The sequence below is a fragment of the Carassius carassius genome, chromosome 12 (assembly GCF_963082965.1).
Source record: "Carassius carassius chromosome 12, fCarCar2.1, whole genome shotgun sequence".
In the NCBI taxonomy this organism is placed as follows: Eukaryota; Metazoa; Chordata; class Actinopteri; order Cypriniformes; family Cyprinidae; genus Carassius; species Carassius carassius.
Window position 1 is genome coordinate 1,787,667 of NC_081766.1, and position 17,239 is coordinate 1,804,905.

The window sequence follows — 17,239 nt, forward strand, 5'->3', positions numbered from 1 at the left end:
GTATTGTATTTGATTTGTATTTATTTTGGATACAGCAGAAAGGCGCTTTTGTCTGTGGTCATGAAACTTTCTCCCACTCTGTTTTCCACATGAAGAGTCTCTGAAAGGCTTATTGGGAGAACCTATGGACTCAAATGAGCAAACTAAAAGATAATGGGGAACATCAGTAAGCTCAGAGAGGAAGCCAAGCATTGGAGGAATCAGAGGCCTGGAGGAAATATGGGAGCTGACCTTCCATGACCCCACGTACAGACAGGAAGTGAGGTGTAACTGCTGAATAAGCTTCCCAGCAGTGTGAAGAGGACACATGGTTAGTGACTTGGGTATTTGGAGTTTGTTTTTCAAAATTTCCTAGCACTGGAAAGCTGCAATGCATGAACTTATCCAAAAAAAAAGAGTTTTAGCTGGGAAAATTCACATTATTAAGCAGCTTAGCAAAATACTTGCATTGCATGTGTTTGCCAGATGGTGATGCATTTGTAGACACAAACACTGTGCATCATTTGAGTCACTTTCTAAAAGCATTGAGTGTGAAGACATCTGAGGCTCGGAGGAAGATTATGGGATGGCTGTGAGAGACGGTTGTCGAGGTGAGTGAGTCACATCACTTCCCTTGGTAACATGCAAATGAGGGCTGGATTTAGATTCCGTCACATGACTCTATGCAAACCAACAACAACAGAGTTTCTCTCTCAACGAAAGAAATAACTGAAGTGTGTGTCTTTTACAGAAAACTGCATGAAAAATCACAAATGAGATTGTTTCACCTTGATTAACCCTTTAAAACCTACTGTATCAAACAATGCCTCTAATGATCAACATGATGAAAACTGCTGTTAAACCTGTTTTACACTCAATCTAGTCCTTCTGTCTTTGATTGATCGTTCAGAGTATTTTATATAGGTCAAAGCTCTTTTAAACATAGTAAACATAAGAATAACTTTAGTAATATTTCCAGACGAACACTTACTAGACTGAAGTTCAAATGTGAATCTCAACTCTGATCATCAGGCTTTTAAGGAACATTTATTTTTTCATCTCTTGATCATCACTGGATTACATTGCATTATATGTTTGGATCTTTTAAATATCATCTTAATAAGACATATTACTGGAGATATAGAGTGACGACTGATATTTATATTATTTTATGTAAGTTTTGCTGTACTGTTATAAAGATCTGATTGATTTTTAAGCATTACATTTTAAGCAGAATTCCATCACTTTTCGTGCAAATGAATATCAGCATCTGCACCTAATTGCATATTTACACTTTTTTCCTCCATATTCTCACTGTATCAGACTATATGAGCCATGAAAGCCTGATATAAACATAAAACACAAATGCAGACTTTTTTTAATTTTCCTTTTTTTATATTGTACTTAATTTTTTTTTAAAAATTGACGTAATTTTTTTTTAAAGTTTCAATAATCTCTGTCATTAAAAAAAAATCATCGTATTATTATCAATTATCGATTATCAATCGTATTATTATTAAGGCTTTATAGGGTTAAATTGCAATTTTTGTGTAAGTCTCAGAAAAGGAGCCCAACAGTTTCATACAGTGATAAAGCATATAACACGACAGGTGTGTTTCTCCTGACAGACACTAGAGGGTGTAGTGTACATGTCAGCTATAAAGTGTGCCCAAAAAGTGTTGAAGCTGCCTGTTTTACACTTATTCTGTTGCATTTGCTTTTCACTTAAAAAGTCCAAGTCAGAATGATTCTGAAAGTTTTATTATTATTTATATTATTTTTTTTTTCTTTGCTGAAGAACTTTTTTGTTTTTTTCGTCGAATGACCCCTGTATATCCTGAAACCCAGCTAACAAAAATATGTTCTAAGGACGTTTTGTTTACGTTCTCATTAAGTTATGAAAACATAAATTCTGAAGGTTCTGTGATGGTTCGAAAAGTCCATTTTTTGTATGTTTTAAAAACTTTATAATAGGATTGTTAAGGAAACATTATGAGAATGTTACTTTTGAATTTTCTCTAAACATTCTAAAACAAACAGTTACATTTAAAAAAACTGTAACATTTCAGAAAAAGCGTTCTATGAGCTATATATAAATGTATGTTGTGCTAAAGCATTGTTAAAGCCAAGATAGCTTTAAAAGGCACATTGTATTAATGTTTTTGGAAGAACATTTGTTCATAAGCTTTGCAGAACCGTCTGAAAACACTCACTGTTTGATGGGAACATCATATGTGCAGAGTGCTTTAATATTAAGATTTGCTTCTAATTTAATTTTTCATGTAAGGACTGATTCTTTAAAAGGGTTTATTAAGACACATATGTTGGACAATTCCTAGCAGAGACGCTCAGAGCAGATCTTAACTTTGGCAAACATTTATTTTATATTATACTTTATTTTAAATTTTCATTTATTTAATTTTCTAATTGAATTTTATTGTTTGAATTTTTAAAATGAAAAATATAAGAAAATGTGCTAAAATTTCTTAATTCATTTCTTAATTTCATAAAAAACTTTACAAAATGTATGTTAATTCTTGTTCATTGTTCATAAAAGTTTCTATTGCAACAAATGGCAAGAAAATAAGAAAAAAAATATATAATGCATTCATTAATTGAAAAATGCTTCCAATGGAACAAAATGAAATACAGATAGAAACCCAGGTAACAAATTTATGTTATAAAAACATTGTGGAAACATTGTTTTGAAATGTTTCTAAAATGTTGAAATGTCCTTTTTTCTTTTTATTTAAAGGTTACAAAAATAATTCTTAAAACATTCAACGAGTACAAATAACATCATAAGGACTTTGACAATTTACAGGTATTATATCAAATATAATAATGTTACAAGATCATTCCATAACTATTACTTCGAGAACGTTTTGTCCTAACATTTATATAACTTTGTGAGAACATTCTATGTTGGATGGGAAGGAATCTTTAAAATATATCAAAAATAGTCTCTCATACTCCACAGTTTTGCTTCTTGGCTAAATGCACCTTGTTTGGAAAAGTCTTCAAGAACAGGATTGCATTGCAAGATATTTCAGTCCCTCCATACGTCACATGACCAGTGTGTTTGCTCAGGTGTGTGAAGATGTTAAACATGAGTGTGAAAATGCTTTCCTGGTTCACAATGCTGGGCTTTGGGTCTCACAGGCTTTGACCCAGATCACAGCAGGTCACAGACAAGGACAAGGAATATATACTCTTAAATCAAGCTGAACTAGACATTCATTCTGTATTGTGATGTTTATAATGTTCCTTTAATAGCCCAGTGCTCAGAATCTCTCTGTATTAGATCCTGATGCTTTTATCTGATAAGAGAGTTTTCTTCTTAAGTGAATCACAGGCAAAATTGTACTTCAGCTCAGTTTTTGAATTATATAATAGTTGACAACTGAAGTGAAAGACAATCTGATGCAAACCCCCATGTATTTCAGGATAAGAAAAGAAAATGGTGTATTTTTGGTGATTCTGTTGGGGTAAAAGATGCAATAAAAATGACAGCTGACATGCAGACAGTGCAGTCCTCTGAACTCGTGCAGAAATGCTCACGCTGCAGATATAAGCTGACTATACACTTCAATTCCAACTGAAAATACATTTGATTATAGCATTAAATATTCATTTTATTAAAAACATTTTGATTTAAAGGCTTTTAATCGAATAAAGTTACTTCCCGGGATATTTCCTAGGTTATTATCGTTAACTAAAACTTACTGAAACCAATAAAAAACATTTTTTTTAATTATTTGAAATAAAATATTAAAAATATATATATATTTCAGACAACATTAAACTTGAAAAACTAAAATAACTCAAATGTGAAATAAAAAATATGTAAAACACAAAACTAAATTACTAAAACTGTGAAATAAAAATGAAAGCAGAATATATGTATATATATATATATAATTCAAGATATTAACAAAAACTATATTTTATATAATATACAAATAGTGATTTTAAAATATGGCTTATATATAAATCTAATCACATCTGCTAAATCTGTCAAAACTTTTCACTGGTAGTTTTATTCAACACATTTAGACACTTTCATTCTTTATTTACTCTTTATTTATCTCTACTTTGATTTGAATTAATAATGATAATCTTGCGGATAATTGCAGACAGATACCCACTGAACATCATGTATTTATTATTTATACCTTCACTTCACTGTCTGTCTTCCAATGCTCTTTAACTGAATAGGGTTTGACTGTGGCAGATATTGATACTGTGATAATGAGCTGCATTTATATTGTGCTGTCACAGCGTGTGTGTTATATAGAGGACATGGGATATTGTTAAAGACACAAACTTCCATTAAAACATTATTCTATCCATATCAAATTATAGTTTTGACATGTTAACTAAGGTTCATTGTTGTTCTCTATGGTAGCTGTATACAAAACCTTTTTTATAATATGCATTAAAACAAAGCATGTTTTACAAGACGATATTTCTTTCGTTCTACTTTGCCAATTAAAGGGACAGTTCACCTAAAAATGAAAATCATTGACTTTGTTCCAAACCTGTGTGAGTTTCTTTCTTCTGCTGAACATAAGAGAAGATATTTTGAAGAATGTTGGTGATCAAACAGTTGCTGGAAGCCATTGACTTCCATAGTATGGAAAAAAACACTATCTATAGTACAGGTCTGAGACAGAATTTTAATTTTTGTGTGAATTATTCCTTTAATTCAAAGGTTATTTGCCATTTCTTAGTAAATCCTACACCATTTATTAGTGTGTGAGCCTAGATGCATGTAATTAGGGATAGTTTGTTCTGTGATGGAAGAAAGTTTCTCTTCCAGCACAACACATTATGTTGTGAAGCAGTTTCTGCTGTGTCTGACAGGATGTTCTCATCATCTCTGGAACATGTTGACCATGATTCCTCATTAGATGATCCATGTCAGCATATTCAGTGAGTATGTAAAAAAAAAATACCCCAGCAAACATGGAACAGTCGCAGAACTTTCACAACGTTTTAAAAACAAAACATTCTTAAAGTCATGTTAGTGGAACATACGTATAACGTTGTGAAATGAAAAATCTGGCAACGTCCTTGTGATGTCATTTGTACTTTGAATGTTCTAATGATGTTTGAGTTAAAAATCTCAGTTTGTGTTCTTCTGAAGAAACAAAGTCACCTACTTCTTGGATGCCCTGGGGTTAAGCAGATAAACATCAAACTATCGCTTTAACGGAAAAAGTATAAGTATGAGGAAAAGTATAGCAGTAACTGATATTATGGTGGGTGGTAGTGACAGGAAATGAAACCTGAAACAACCAAACGACAAATCTGTCGTAACAATGGATGATGATGTGCTGACACACTCAAGGAAGAAAATCACACGTGAAGTTTCTCCAACGTTCAAGAAACAGTTCACTCAAAAATTAACATTCCATCACTAATAGCAGTGAATGGGTGCCGTAGGGCTGTGGTTGATATTTATAATCTATGACAATATTTTAATTGCCGTTTAAACGATATGTGACCCTGGATCCCAAAACCAGTCATAAGGGTTAAAAAAAAAGGAAAAAAATGTTTTTCATTGATGGACTCTATAATCACTCTATGAATCTATATCACTGCCTATACAGCCTATTTTTGAATAAGTATTTTTATCTCATTTTTCAGTAAAAAAAATAAATAAAAAATTCTAAACAACCTTAAAACAGCAATATGATAGTATATGATGATGATGTGTGAAATGCAATGCAAAATAGCATATCTGACAGCAGTAAAGATCGGGGCAAGTTGTCACACTTTTTATGCATATATTTTTATACAAATCCTTATTAGCTGAATATAAGAGTTATATATATTCTGTATGACACCTTCAATTTTTTATAATATTTTTATTTGCTCTTATAGCAAATATCACATTTAATTCAATTTTAAATACATGCAGTATTGTACACAGATACATGTTCTAAAGATGATTTATCCCTTTTAGAGACACATTTATTGCACATTTCAGACATAGGCCTTTAACCCCCAAACCATTGTCAATAAACACAAGGTTTCTTTTGTGACAGCTTGCCTCATATTGAGACAACATGCAGCATCTCCCCTAAAGAGTACCTGAAAACCACTTGAATAAAAGTACAGGTACCTTCAGTGACAATTACTCAGAATATCCAAAAATATACTAATTACATTTACTCAAATACACACCTCTGCTCTCCTGCAATATGACAGTGTAGATGTTCAAAGGGTTTTTCTGGTGAGTGTCTTTACAGAAGTCTTTTCTTTAAACATTAACCCAACATTGGAAGTACTCACTTGAGTAAAAGTGTGACAACTAGCCCCGGTTACACGAGTGCGTGTCCCCGAGGACCGCTCCATGGCGCGCGCGCGCGTGAGGGATGAACGCGAGAGCGCGCATAGAGCTAGCAGACCAGCACACGCTCCGGACCGTCAACACGGGTATGTTATGTTTTCAGTTTTTTTTTTAACTTAGTTTTTAATTAAATTTGAAAGCTTTCAATATTTTAAAGTATCATGAAAACCTCTCGCTTAATTTTTCCGTAAATATATGAGGAATATAATAGTCTTGATTTGCTGATTTTTATATTTGTCAAATAATTTTCTGTAAACAGAAAAGAAGACTTCTAGCACTTGTTGGCATCTGTAGCCTAATGCATTAGAGATTGCATTAAAAACATCTAGTCAGGTAACATAACATTTCAGATTAAATGTATAATACCAGTTATATACATATAAAATGTAATATTTTACTGCCTCTGTAAGGAGGTGTACTGGATATGTACTAATATGACAACACAATATGATAATTAGGCAGTTTATATGACTGTACATCCGTTGGTTGCTGTTTATTGTTAACAAGCGATATATATTTTTAATCCAGAGGTGCTCCAGTCGACTACACAGACAGCAAGCAGTGATTTATCTATAGTTTGTGAATGGATCGATCAGCTCTGCTATTGATCTGTGTCTATTTCTGCACTCGCAGGATTTCCTTCTGCAACTAGAACAACCTTCACAGCCACTTTTTCTGATCGTTTACATTTATGATGATGGAATGAAAGTTATTAACCCTTTAGGTATTATTAGTCAGCTGTCAGCACACAAATCCCATCCAGAGGAAGTCAGAGCCTGTATTTACTGGGAAAACCATCCTATGGAGAGCTGAGCTGTCGACCAGGTCTTGAGCGGTTCACTGTTATACAGTCTGTGCACTTTAATATTCCTCACGGATCTGCTCTTTTCATGACCTGCTGAAGAGGTGACCTAGTTTATTTCTCTGTTATGTGGCCGTTATCGATTCACAATGTTCCTGATCGACCCAGATTTTCGCCTTTCTCTTTATTCACAGAGCGGTGTTTCCTGTCACCTTCCGGCTTTCCTCTGTCTGAGCTTTCAGCAATTATCTCGGACACCTGAAAATGAAGCTGCGTGGGCAATCAGTGTGTCACAGCATGTTTTCTCCATATAAACAGCAGAGCAAGGTCTGTCTGAGATCAGCTGAAGATGTGGACAGGACTGGATGTAATAATAATTCAGCTTCGGCTGTTCAGTGTAAGGAGATCCTGTTGCATCTGTTTTCTCATTGCATCTCAACTACTTGTGAGGTAAAGTAACTCGTGCTAACATAAGCAGGTTATTCTAGGCTGAAATCATAAATTAAATTAAATGAGAAATGTTCTTTTGTTAAATTAAAATAAGAATAATGTTTTTATATTTGATTTTATTTCCATTAAAGTTATTTGAATTAATGAGCATGTTTTTATGGATTTATAGTGAATTAAATAATTATATTTTAGTTATTTTAGCACATAAAGTTAAATTAAGTGAGAAATGTTGGCTTGGCAACTAGCTGAGATAAGTACAATGTTTTATTTTATTTAAATAAAATTTTCTATTATTTTAAGGAATTTATTTAAGTTTATTTAAGTTTTAGTTAGCTATAATAACCCTGTCAGGAGGTGTCTCCATTTAATATCATTGCCATGTAAAAGAAACAATTGAGATTTTAAAGCAAAGTCATGTGTTTTTCTTTCCTCTGGGATCCTCTCTTCCTCAGAAACTGGACTTGCTTCATCTCTGAACTGAAAGCCCTCTGATGGAGTATGAGCTACAGTCTCTGGGCCCTGTCTCGGGCCCCGGGGCCACGGCGGGGCTTCTGCTGGCTCCGGACACAGAGCAGATCAAGGCTCTTTGTTTCGTGGGGCTCCTGCTGCTGTTTTTGGTGTTCCTGCTGGTGCGGTGTTTCCGGATTCTCCTGGACCCCTACAGTAGCATGCCGTCTTCATCCTGGTCTGATCATAAAGACGGTTTGGAGAGGGGACAGTTTGAGTACGCACTGGTCTAGATGAACAATTACAAACTGTCTGTTTGTTATAATATATATCATTATAAACAATATAATATTTTGTACTTTAATATAATATTTTTCTTTATTTTTGTAACATTTCCACCCCAAAATGTTGACTTCTGGAATGTACAAAATAATATTTGAATTAAACTGTTAAATATCTAATCTAATCTAATCTAATCTAATCTAATCTAATCTAATCTAATCTAATCTAATCTAATCTAATCTAATATATATCAAGCTAACATGTCAAGAACACACACACACACACACACACACATATATATACAATATATATATATATAATTTTATTTTTTATTACATTTATTTTATGAAAATTAAATACATTTATTAAAAAATATTGTATTTATTATTTTTAATTTTAGTGTAATATTTTTCAATATTTTTAGAGCATTTCTGCCCCAAATTGTTAATTACTGGAATGCACGGAGTAATGTTTTCCTTATATAAATATATATATATATATATATATATATATATATATATATATATATATATATATATACAGTACTGACCAAAAGTTTGGAAACATTACTATTTTTAATGTTTTTGAAAGAAGTTTCTTCTGCTCATCAAGCCTGCATTTATTTGATCAAAAATACAGAAAAAACTGTAAAATTGTGAAATATTATTACAACTTAAAATAATAGTTTTCTATTTGAATATACTTAAAAAAAAAAAAATTATTCCTGTGATGCAAAGCTGAATTTTCAGCATCATTCCTCCAGCCTTCAGTGTCACATGTAACATCCGGTCTATCACATGATCATTTAGAAATCATTCTAATATTCTGATTTATTATGAGTGTTGGAAACAGTTCTGCTGTCTAATATATTTGATGAATGTAAGGTTAAAAAGAACTGCATTTATTCAAAAGAAAAAAATTCTAATAATATATTTTCTTTACTATCACTTTTTATCAATTTAACACATCCTTGCTGAATAAAAGTATTGATTTTATTATAAAAAAAAAAGAAAGAAAAAAACTTACTGACCCCAAATTACTGACCAGTAGTGTATATTGTTATTACAAAATATTTATATTTTAAAAACTTGGCTTTTTTTTTTTTTTTTTTTTTTTTTTCATCAAAGTATCCTAAAAAAGTATCACATGTTCTGAAAAAATATTAAGCAGCAGAACTGTTTCCAACTTTGATAATGAATCATCATATTAGAATGATTTCTAAAGGATCATGTGATAATGATCCTAAAAATTCAGCTTTGCAACACAGAAATAAATGATAATTTAAAGTATAATACATTTAAAAACAATTGTTTTAAATTGTAATAATATATGACAATATTACAGTTTTTTCTGTATTTGTGATCAAATAAATGCAGGCTTGATGAGCAGAAGAAACTTCTTTCAAAAACATTAAAAATAGTAATGTTTCCAAACTTCTGGTCTGTACTGTATATATATATATATATATATATATATATATATATATATAGAATGCAAAAAAGAAAGGATTTATTTTAGTAATTTGCTTAATGGACTAAAGTTTATTTCCTTTAGATTTTGGGATGAAAATATGACCCAGACTTGTTCTGGTGCCATAAATCTTCTGGTGCCAAAGCAATATCCCTGAGATTTTAGTCAACAAATGAGTGATTACATTAAACTCAGTTGCAGCATTTGTTTTAAAATGTAAATTTCTATTTCAGGTAATTATGTGAATGAATCATGCATCTGTATTCATTTCCCACAGAAACGTTTGCTAATTTGTTTAGTGTTGTGACAGACTTTTACAAACTTCCTTATTTCTTACTGTGACTGCATTTCTAATGATCTTTGCTGTGCATGTGAGTTGGTTGGATGGTATTTATTGATATTATTTATAAATATTTTGCATTATGTTATGTTATGCATTTGTCCACTTTTGTCTTTGATAACTGGAGTAAATGTGCCTTGATATATTTCTGTGTCAGAAACTCTGTCGTCTGTCTCTATTGATTTTGCTGTGGTGTTGACAGTCGGTTTGGGATTAGCAGCAGTTTCATCATCTAGAGAGGGCAAAACTGTGTACAAACACTTGTTTCTCTGGAAATGTTTCTTACTCAGTATACTGGTTTTGATTGGACAGCCCACATGCATCACAAAGTCCCTCAACATTACCAGTCTGTTAATCTGCATTCATTAATTTGTCAAAAAACAACAGCATATCTAATGCTGATATCTCCAAGTAACACTGTCCCAGCGGATAGTGAACGTTCTGACAAGGTTCTCTCAACGTTATGAACAAATGTTCTTACAGTTACATTAATAGAATGTCTTGACTAATGTTCACAAAAAATTGTATTTATACATGGTTCATGAAATGTTTATTCCTCAAAAAAGCTTTAGTTGGATGATTGTCTAACATTGTTTAAATGTTACAATGTTTCAGAATGTTTGCGAATATTCTAAAGTAACGTTCCCACAGTGTTTGCCAAATAATAGAATGGAATGTTCCATTAACGTTCATATAACCAAGAAAAGATTGTACAAAATATCTCAAATTATGTTTACCATAATGGGAACGTTAGTAAAAACATTGTTAACTGATTAGTGATTTAGCAGCTAAATTAAGGTTATAAAAACACTAGGATAATTGTTTTGAAATGTTTCTGAAACGTTCAACATTTCTCACAACATTCTATTAACTATATCATCATTCAAAATGTTATTTGAACATTTATTTTTAATTTTCTAATATTGCCCAGTTTTCTAGTGATTTTAAAGTTATATAAAGGTTACAAAAACTTTTTTTTCTCTTTTTTTTTTTTACATTCTAACTTTATTTTCACTCAAACTATAATGTTATTTGAATGCTTATTTTAATATAATATGAACATTAAAATGTCCAGTTTTCCTGTTGTGATTAGAGGACTATTTAAAGGTTCTTAAAGTCTTTTAAACAACAATCCACTTTATTGTTGCCCAGAATATAACATTATTTGAACCTTTTTAAAACAATGAAATGCCTAGATTTCATGTCTTCTCCTCTGGCCTCATGTCAAAGTCAAAGTCACCTTTATTTATATAGCGCTTTAAACAAAATTCATTGCGTCAAAGCAACTGAACAACATTCATTAGGAAAACAGTGTCAATAATGCAAAATGATAGTTAAAGGCAGTTCATCATTGGATTCAGTGATATCATCTCTGTTCAGTTAAATAGTGTCTGTGCATTTATTTGCAATCAAGTCAACGATATCGCTGTAGATGAAATGTCCCCAACTAAGCAAGCCAGAGGCGACAGCGGCAAGGAACCGAAACTCCATCAGTGACAGAATGGAGAAAAAAACCTTGGGAGAAACCAGGCTCAGTTGGGGGGGCAGTTCTCCTCTGACCAGACGAAACCAGTAGTTCAATTCCAGGCTGCAGCAAAGTCAGATTGTGCAGAAGAATCATCTGTTTCCTGTTGTCTTGTCCTGGTGCTCCTCTGAGACAAGGTCTTTACAGGGGATCTGTATCTGGGGCTCTAGTTGTCCTGGTCTCCGCTGTCTTCCAGGGATGTAGAGGTCCTTTCTAGGTGCTGATCCAGCATCTGGTCTGGATACGTACTGGATCCGGGTGACTGCAGTGACCCTCTGATCTGGACACAGACTGGATCTGGTGGCCACGGTGACCTCGGAAAAAGAGAGAAACAGACTAATATTAGCGTAGATGCCATTCTTCTAATGATGTAGCAAGTACATAGGGTGTTATGGGAAGTGTTTCCGGTTCCGGTTTACCTAATTAATGCAGCCTAAAAATCCTTTAACGGATTTGGATAATAAAAGCATATTAGTATGTTATGTGTATGCCAGGTTAAAGAGATGGGTCTTTAATCTAGATTTAAACTGCAAGAGTGTGTCTGCCTCCCGAACAATGTTAGGTAGGTTATTCCAGAGTTTGGGCGCCAAATAGGAAAAGGATCTGCCGCCCGCAGTTGATTTTGATATTCTAGGTATTATCAAATTGCCTGAGTTTTGAGAACGTAGCGGACGTAGAGGATTATAATGTAAAAGGAGCTCATTCAAATACTGAGGTGCTAAACCATTCAGGGCTTTATAAGTAATAAGCAATATTTTAAAATCTATACGATGTTTGATAGGGAGCCAGTGCAGTGTTGACAGGACCGGGCTAATATGGTCATACTTCCTGGTTCTAGTAAGAACTCTTGCTGCTGCATTTTGGACTAGCTGTAGTTTGTTTACTAAGCGTGCAGAACAACCACCCAATAAAGCATTACAATAATCTAACCTTGAGGTCATAAATGCATGGATTTACATTTCTGCATTTGACATTGAGAGCATAGGCCGTAATTTAGATATATTTTTGAGATGGAAAAATGCAGTTTTACAAATGCTAGAAACGTGGCTTTCTAAGGAAAGATTGCGATCAAATAGCACACCTAGGTTCCTAACTGATGATGAAGAATTGACAGAGCAACCATCAAGTCTTAGACAGTGTTCTAGGTTATTACAAGCGGAGTTTTTAGGTCCTATAATTAACACCTCTGTTTTTTCAGAATTTAGCTGTAAAAGATTACTCGTCATCCAGTTTTTTATATCGACTATGCAATCCATTAGTTTTTCAAATTGGTGTGTTTCACCGGGCTGCGAAGAAATATAGAGCTGAGTATCATCAGCATAACAGTGAAAGCTAACACCATGTTTCCTGATGATATCTCCCAAGGGTAACATATAAAGCGTGAAGAGTAGCGGCCCTAGTACTGAGCCTTGAGGTACTCCATACTGCACTTGTGATCGATATGATACATCTTCATTCACTGCTACGAACTGATGGCGGTCATATAAGTACGATTTAAACCATGCTAATGCACTTCCACTGATGCCAACAAAGTGTTCAAGTCTATGCAAAAGAATGTTGTGGTCAATTGTGTCAAACGCAGCACTAAGATCCAATAAAACTAATAGAGAGATACACCCACGATCAGATGATAAGAGCAGATCATTTGTAACTCTAAGGAGAGCAGTCTCAGTACTATGATACGATCTAAATCCTGACTGGAAATCCTCACATATACCATTTTTCTCTAAGAAGGAATATAATTGAGAGGATATCACCTTTTCTAGTATCTTGGACAGAAAAGGGAGATTCGAGATTGGTCTATAATTAACTAGTTCTTTGGGGTCAAGTTGTGGTTTTTGATGAGTGGCTTAATAACAGCCAGTTTGAAGGTTTTGGGGACATATCCTAATGACAATGAGGAATTAATAATAGTCAGAAGAGGATCTATGACTTCTGGAAGCACCTCTTTTAGGAGCTTAGATGGTATTGGGTCTAACATACATGTTGTTGGTTTAGATGATTTAACAAGTTTATACAATTCTTCCTCTCCTATAGTAGAGAATGAGTGGAACTGTTCCTCAGGGGGTCTATAGTGCACAGTCTGATGTGATACTGTAGCTGACGGCTGAATGGTTGCAATTTTATCTCTAATAGTATCGATTTTAGAAGTAAAGTAGTTCATAAAGTCATTACTGCTGTGGTGTTGGGAAATGTCAACACTTGTTGAGGCTTTATTTTTCGTTAATTTAGCCACTGTATTGAATAAATACCTGGGGTTATGTTTGTTTTCTTCTAAAAGAGAAGAAAAGTAATCGGATCTAGCAGTTTTTAATGCTTTTCTGTAGGATATGTTACTTTCCCGCCAAGCAATACGAAATACCTCTAGTTTTGTTTTCCTCCAGCTGCGCTCCATTTTTCGGGCTGCTCTCTTTAGGGTGCGAGTATGCTCATTATACCATGGTGTCAAACTGTTTTCCTTAACCTTCCTTAAGCGTAAAGGAGCAACTTTATTTAAAGTGCTAAAAGAGAGAGTCCATAGTTTCTCATGTCTTAATCAATAGATTTTAACAGGAAACACGCTGTCAGAAAGGGTGAAAGGTCAGGCTCGGTTTACTTTCCTCTTGTGCAGCAGTAAATGTGCCGCAGTGCTTAGTGTTCAGCCTCTGATTAAGAGACACATCATGTATTGATTGTTGAATTGATTATGGTATGCTGTAAAACCTACAGGTATCGACAGCAGCGCTGGGCTGGAAGACTGTCAGCTTCAGAAACCTCTTCAAATGCTTATTATGGCCTGCTAAATATGAAATATTCAGTGCTCCATTTTTGCAATTTTGCAAAGAAACTAATGCCACATGTAGTGTTGAATTAAAATTGTCTTCTAGGGCACATAAATTGTTTTGTATTTATGTAATATTGGTGTCATGCAGCCAGACGTTTCATTATCAGCATCACCCTAAGAGCATTACAACTTCTAGCTAAGAAACACAATGGACATTTTGTGCAAAATATGCATCAATAGGTGTGAGATACATAAAAATATAAATAAATATATAAAATACTGACTAATCCAAGGAACGCAAGCAATTCTGAACCAAGTCCTTGTCTCAGGCGCCATCTACTGGTAAAACTGAGTAAGACTACATGTATGTAATGTAACATATTTGCACTCACTACATTAAGATATTGCTTGTATTACATTGTAGAAAATACTGTAGAAATTATGTTTTCGAACTAAAACGTTTGGGAAAAATCATTCATACATACAATGGTGATACTTTATGGAACTAACTTTATATTCTAAGGAAATAACTTTTCCTTTATATATATATATATATATATAATTTTTACATTAAAAAAATATTAGTAGGAGTAGTAGTAGTAATCATAATTATTATATAGTAATAAAAAATAAAAATAACAATCAACCTAATCTTCCATCCTGCTGAAATTCATTATGTTTAACAATAATATCAATAATCTCTTCACATCCTGACTTCCACAGTTATATATCCACAATGTATGAGCTTCATATTCTGACAGCAGCTCCTAACAACAAAGATTAGATGAATCATCATAATCAAATGTTTTAAGGCTCAGAAGAGGAAGAAACACATTGTAAGACTGGATTTGAAGTGGAAGTGGAAGTGGATTTTTGTAGAGAGTTGCTGTTTCAGTTCCGTCTCCGTCTTTTTAACAAGAGCTCAGACACACACAAGAGTTCAGCTTCACTTCAGCAGAACAAAACCCAGGAATCTGACCTTCATCAGGCACATGAAGCATCATGTTAGAATATGATTTAGCTCAAGATATTTATATTGTAACTAACAAAATAACAATTAAATGAAAACATGTTATAGATTAACTTTATATTGAATACAATCAGCTGAACGTATTGACCCACCCCATATAATTTAATTTTTTTAATATATATAAATTGTACTCCTAAGTACAGTATGGTAAACTAAAATATACTTTAATGACATTTCTATTTAAATATGTTTGTCATGTATTTATGCATTTGCACATTGATGAATTTGCAGTTTAATACATTTAAAGTATATTAAGTATATTATCAAACACACTATGTTGGTCAAACTTTTATTTGACGGTATTACAAACTGCTCTTTTTAAAATTGTACTAGAAACATAGTCATGATAGTGTCTCTTTTTGAGTACACTTAAGTGGTCTTTTTTCATTCATATTGTATTATTTGCAAGTTCTTTTATATATATATATATATATATATATATATATATATATATATATATATATATATATATATATAGGCCTACTTCTAAGATTTGAAGCCCACTAGTGTGTATTTAATACAATTAAGCACACGTCTTTTTCATATAGATTGCAGTATGGTTTATGGGCAGGTGTGTTGAATATTAAATTTTTTAATTCATACACAGCAGAATATTATTTACTCTTCACCATAAAAGTGATTTGTTGCTTATTCTTAAAACCAACAACTTTGTGGGTGTCGTCTTAAATCATTCATTTGTATTAATACATAAACAGACATTTTTGGAAAAAAGATACAAAAGCTGTCACTGGGGCGGTACCTTTTCAAAGGTACACTTTTGTACCTTTTAGGTACTTATATGTACACTTTAGGTACTTCTACAGGTATGTATCTTAAAGGTACCAGTTTGGACAGTTTAGGGTCAAAGGTGTGCCTTTTGAAAAGGTTCTTCCCCAGTGACAGCTTTTGTACCTTTTTATCTGAGAGTGCACTGTTTCTGACATATTAGCAGATAAATTGTGCATTGTGTATTCCTAAAAAAGGATGTTTTGTTTGAAAAAGAAAGATGAAGAAACACTTCGAGTCTTTGTCATTTTTCTTTTTAATTTCCGATTTTAGGTTATAGAAAAACATTTGTTTCTAAAACATTGAAACGTCCAGTTTTCTTGTCGTGATTCTAATGTTATTTAAAGGCTATAAAAACGTTCTACTAAACTTATTCCCACCCATAATATAACATAATTTGAATGTTTATTTTAATTAAAACATTCCAATGTTTCGTTATTGTGTCATAGAATGTAACAATGTTCTTTGAAGGTTCCAAAAATGTTTCACAGTTTTCATCAGGTAGAAATAACTTCAAGTGCGTTTTGAGAATGTTGAATTCTGAATGTTTCTTCTCAGTGTTGTGGGAATGTCATGAGAACATTCCATAAACGCACCTTTAAGAACATTTTGTCCTAACATCCATATAACTTAAAAAAAAAAGCGTTGGCTGGGTGAGTGCAGTGCTGGGAAAAACCCACTCAAAACCAAAGCAGTGAAATGATTTAAAAAGTGCATTTCCTAGGTGTGTTAATGATCAGGGCAGGTGTCACGTGTGGAATGCTGCATGAAAACGACTCTAACCCTGACACTTGCCTGGGTTAAACGACTGTCTTCCGTCATTCGAAGCATGTGTGGCATGTGATCAGTGGAGAAAGTGTGATTGCATCGATGGACTGTCTGCATCTTATCACACACACATCATGTGAACCTCCTTGATTATCTGAGACTAATACTTTCTACTGCACGTGTCACGTCCAACTCTGTGAGCATACAGTACGGGTTTATATTGCACAATAGAATGTGA

General features: G+C 33.2%; 1 protein-coding gene across 1 annotated transcript; it reads left to right on the forward strand.

Annotated features, from left to right (window-relative positions):
* The first annotated feature begins 6,362 nt into the window (after positions 1–6,362).
* LOC132155361 (cortexin-1-like) lies at positions 6,363–8,521 on the forward strand. Its single transcript, XM_059564237.1, has 2 exons — positions 6,363–6,423; positions 8,064–8,521. Exons 1-2 carry the CDS (start codon positions 6,363–6,365, stop codon positions 8,327–8,329), a joined length of 327 nt encoding a protein of 108 aa, XP_059420220.1. The 3' UTR covers positions 8,330–8,521.
* Positions 8,522–17,239: the final 8,718 nt, after the last annotated feature.

Bases quoted from the DNA above. Each gene is read 5' to 3' on its own strand.
- LOC132155361 (XM_059564237.1), top strand. From the start codon at position 6,363: ATGAACGCGAGAGCGCGCATAGAGCTAGCAGACCAGCACACGCTCCGG. The intron at 6,424-8,063 runs GTATGTTATGTT...TGCTTCATCTCT, and splicing joins GCTCCGGACCGTCAACACGG to GAACTGAAAGCCCTCTGATG.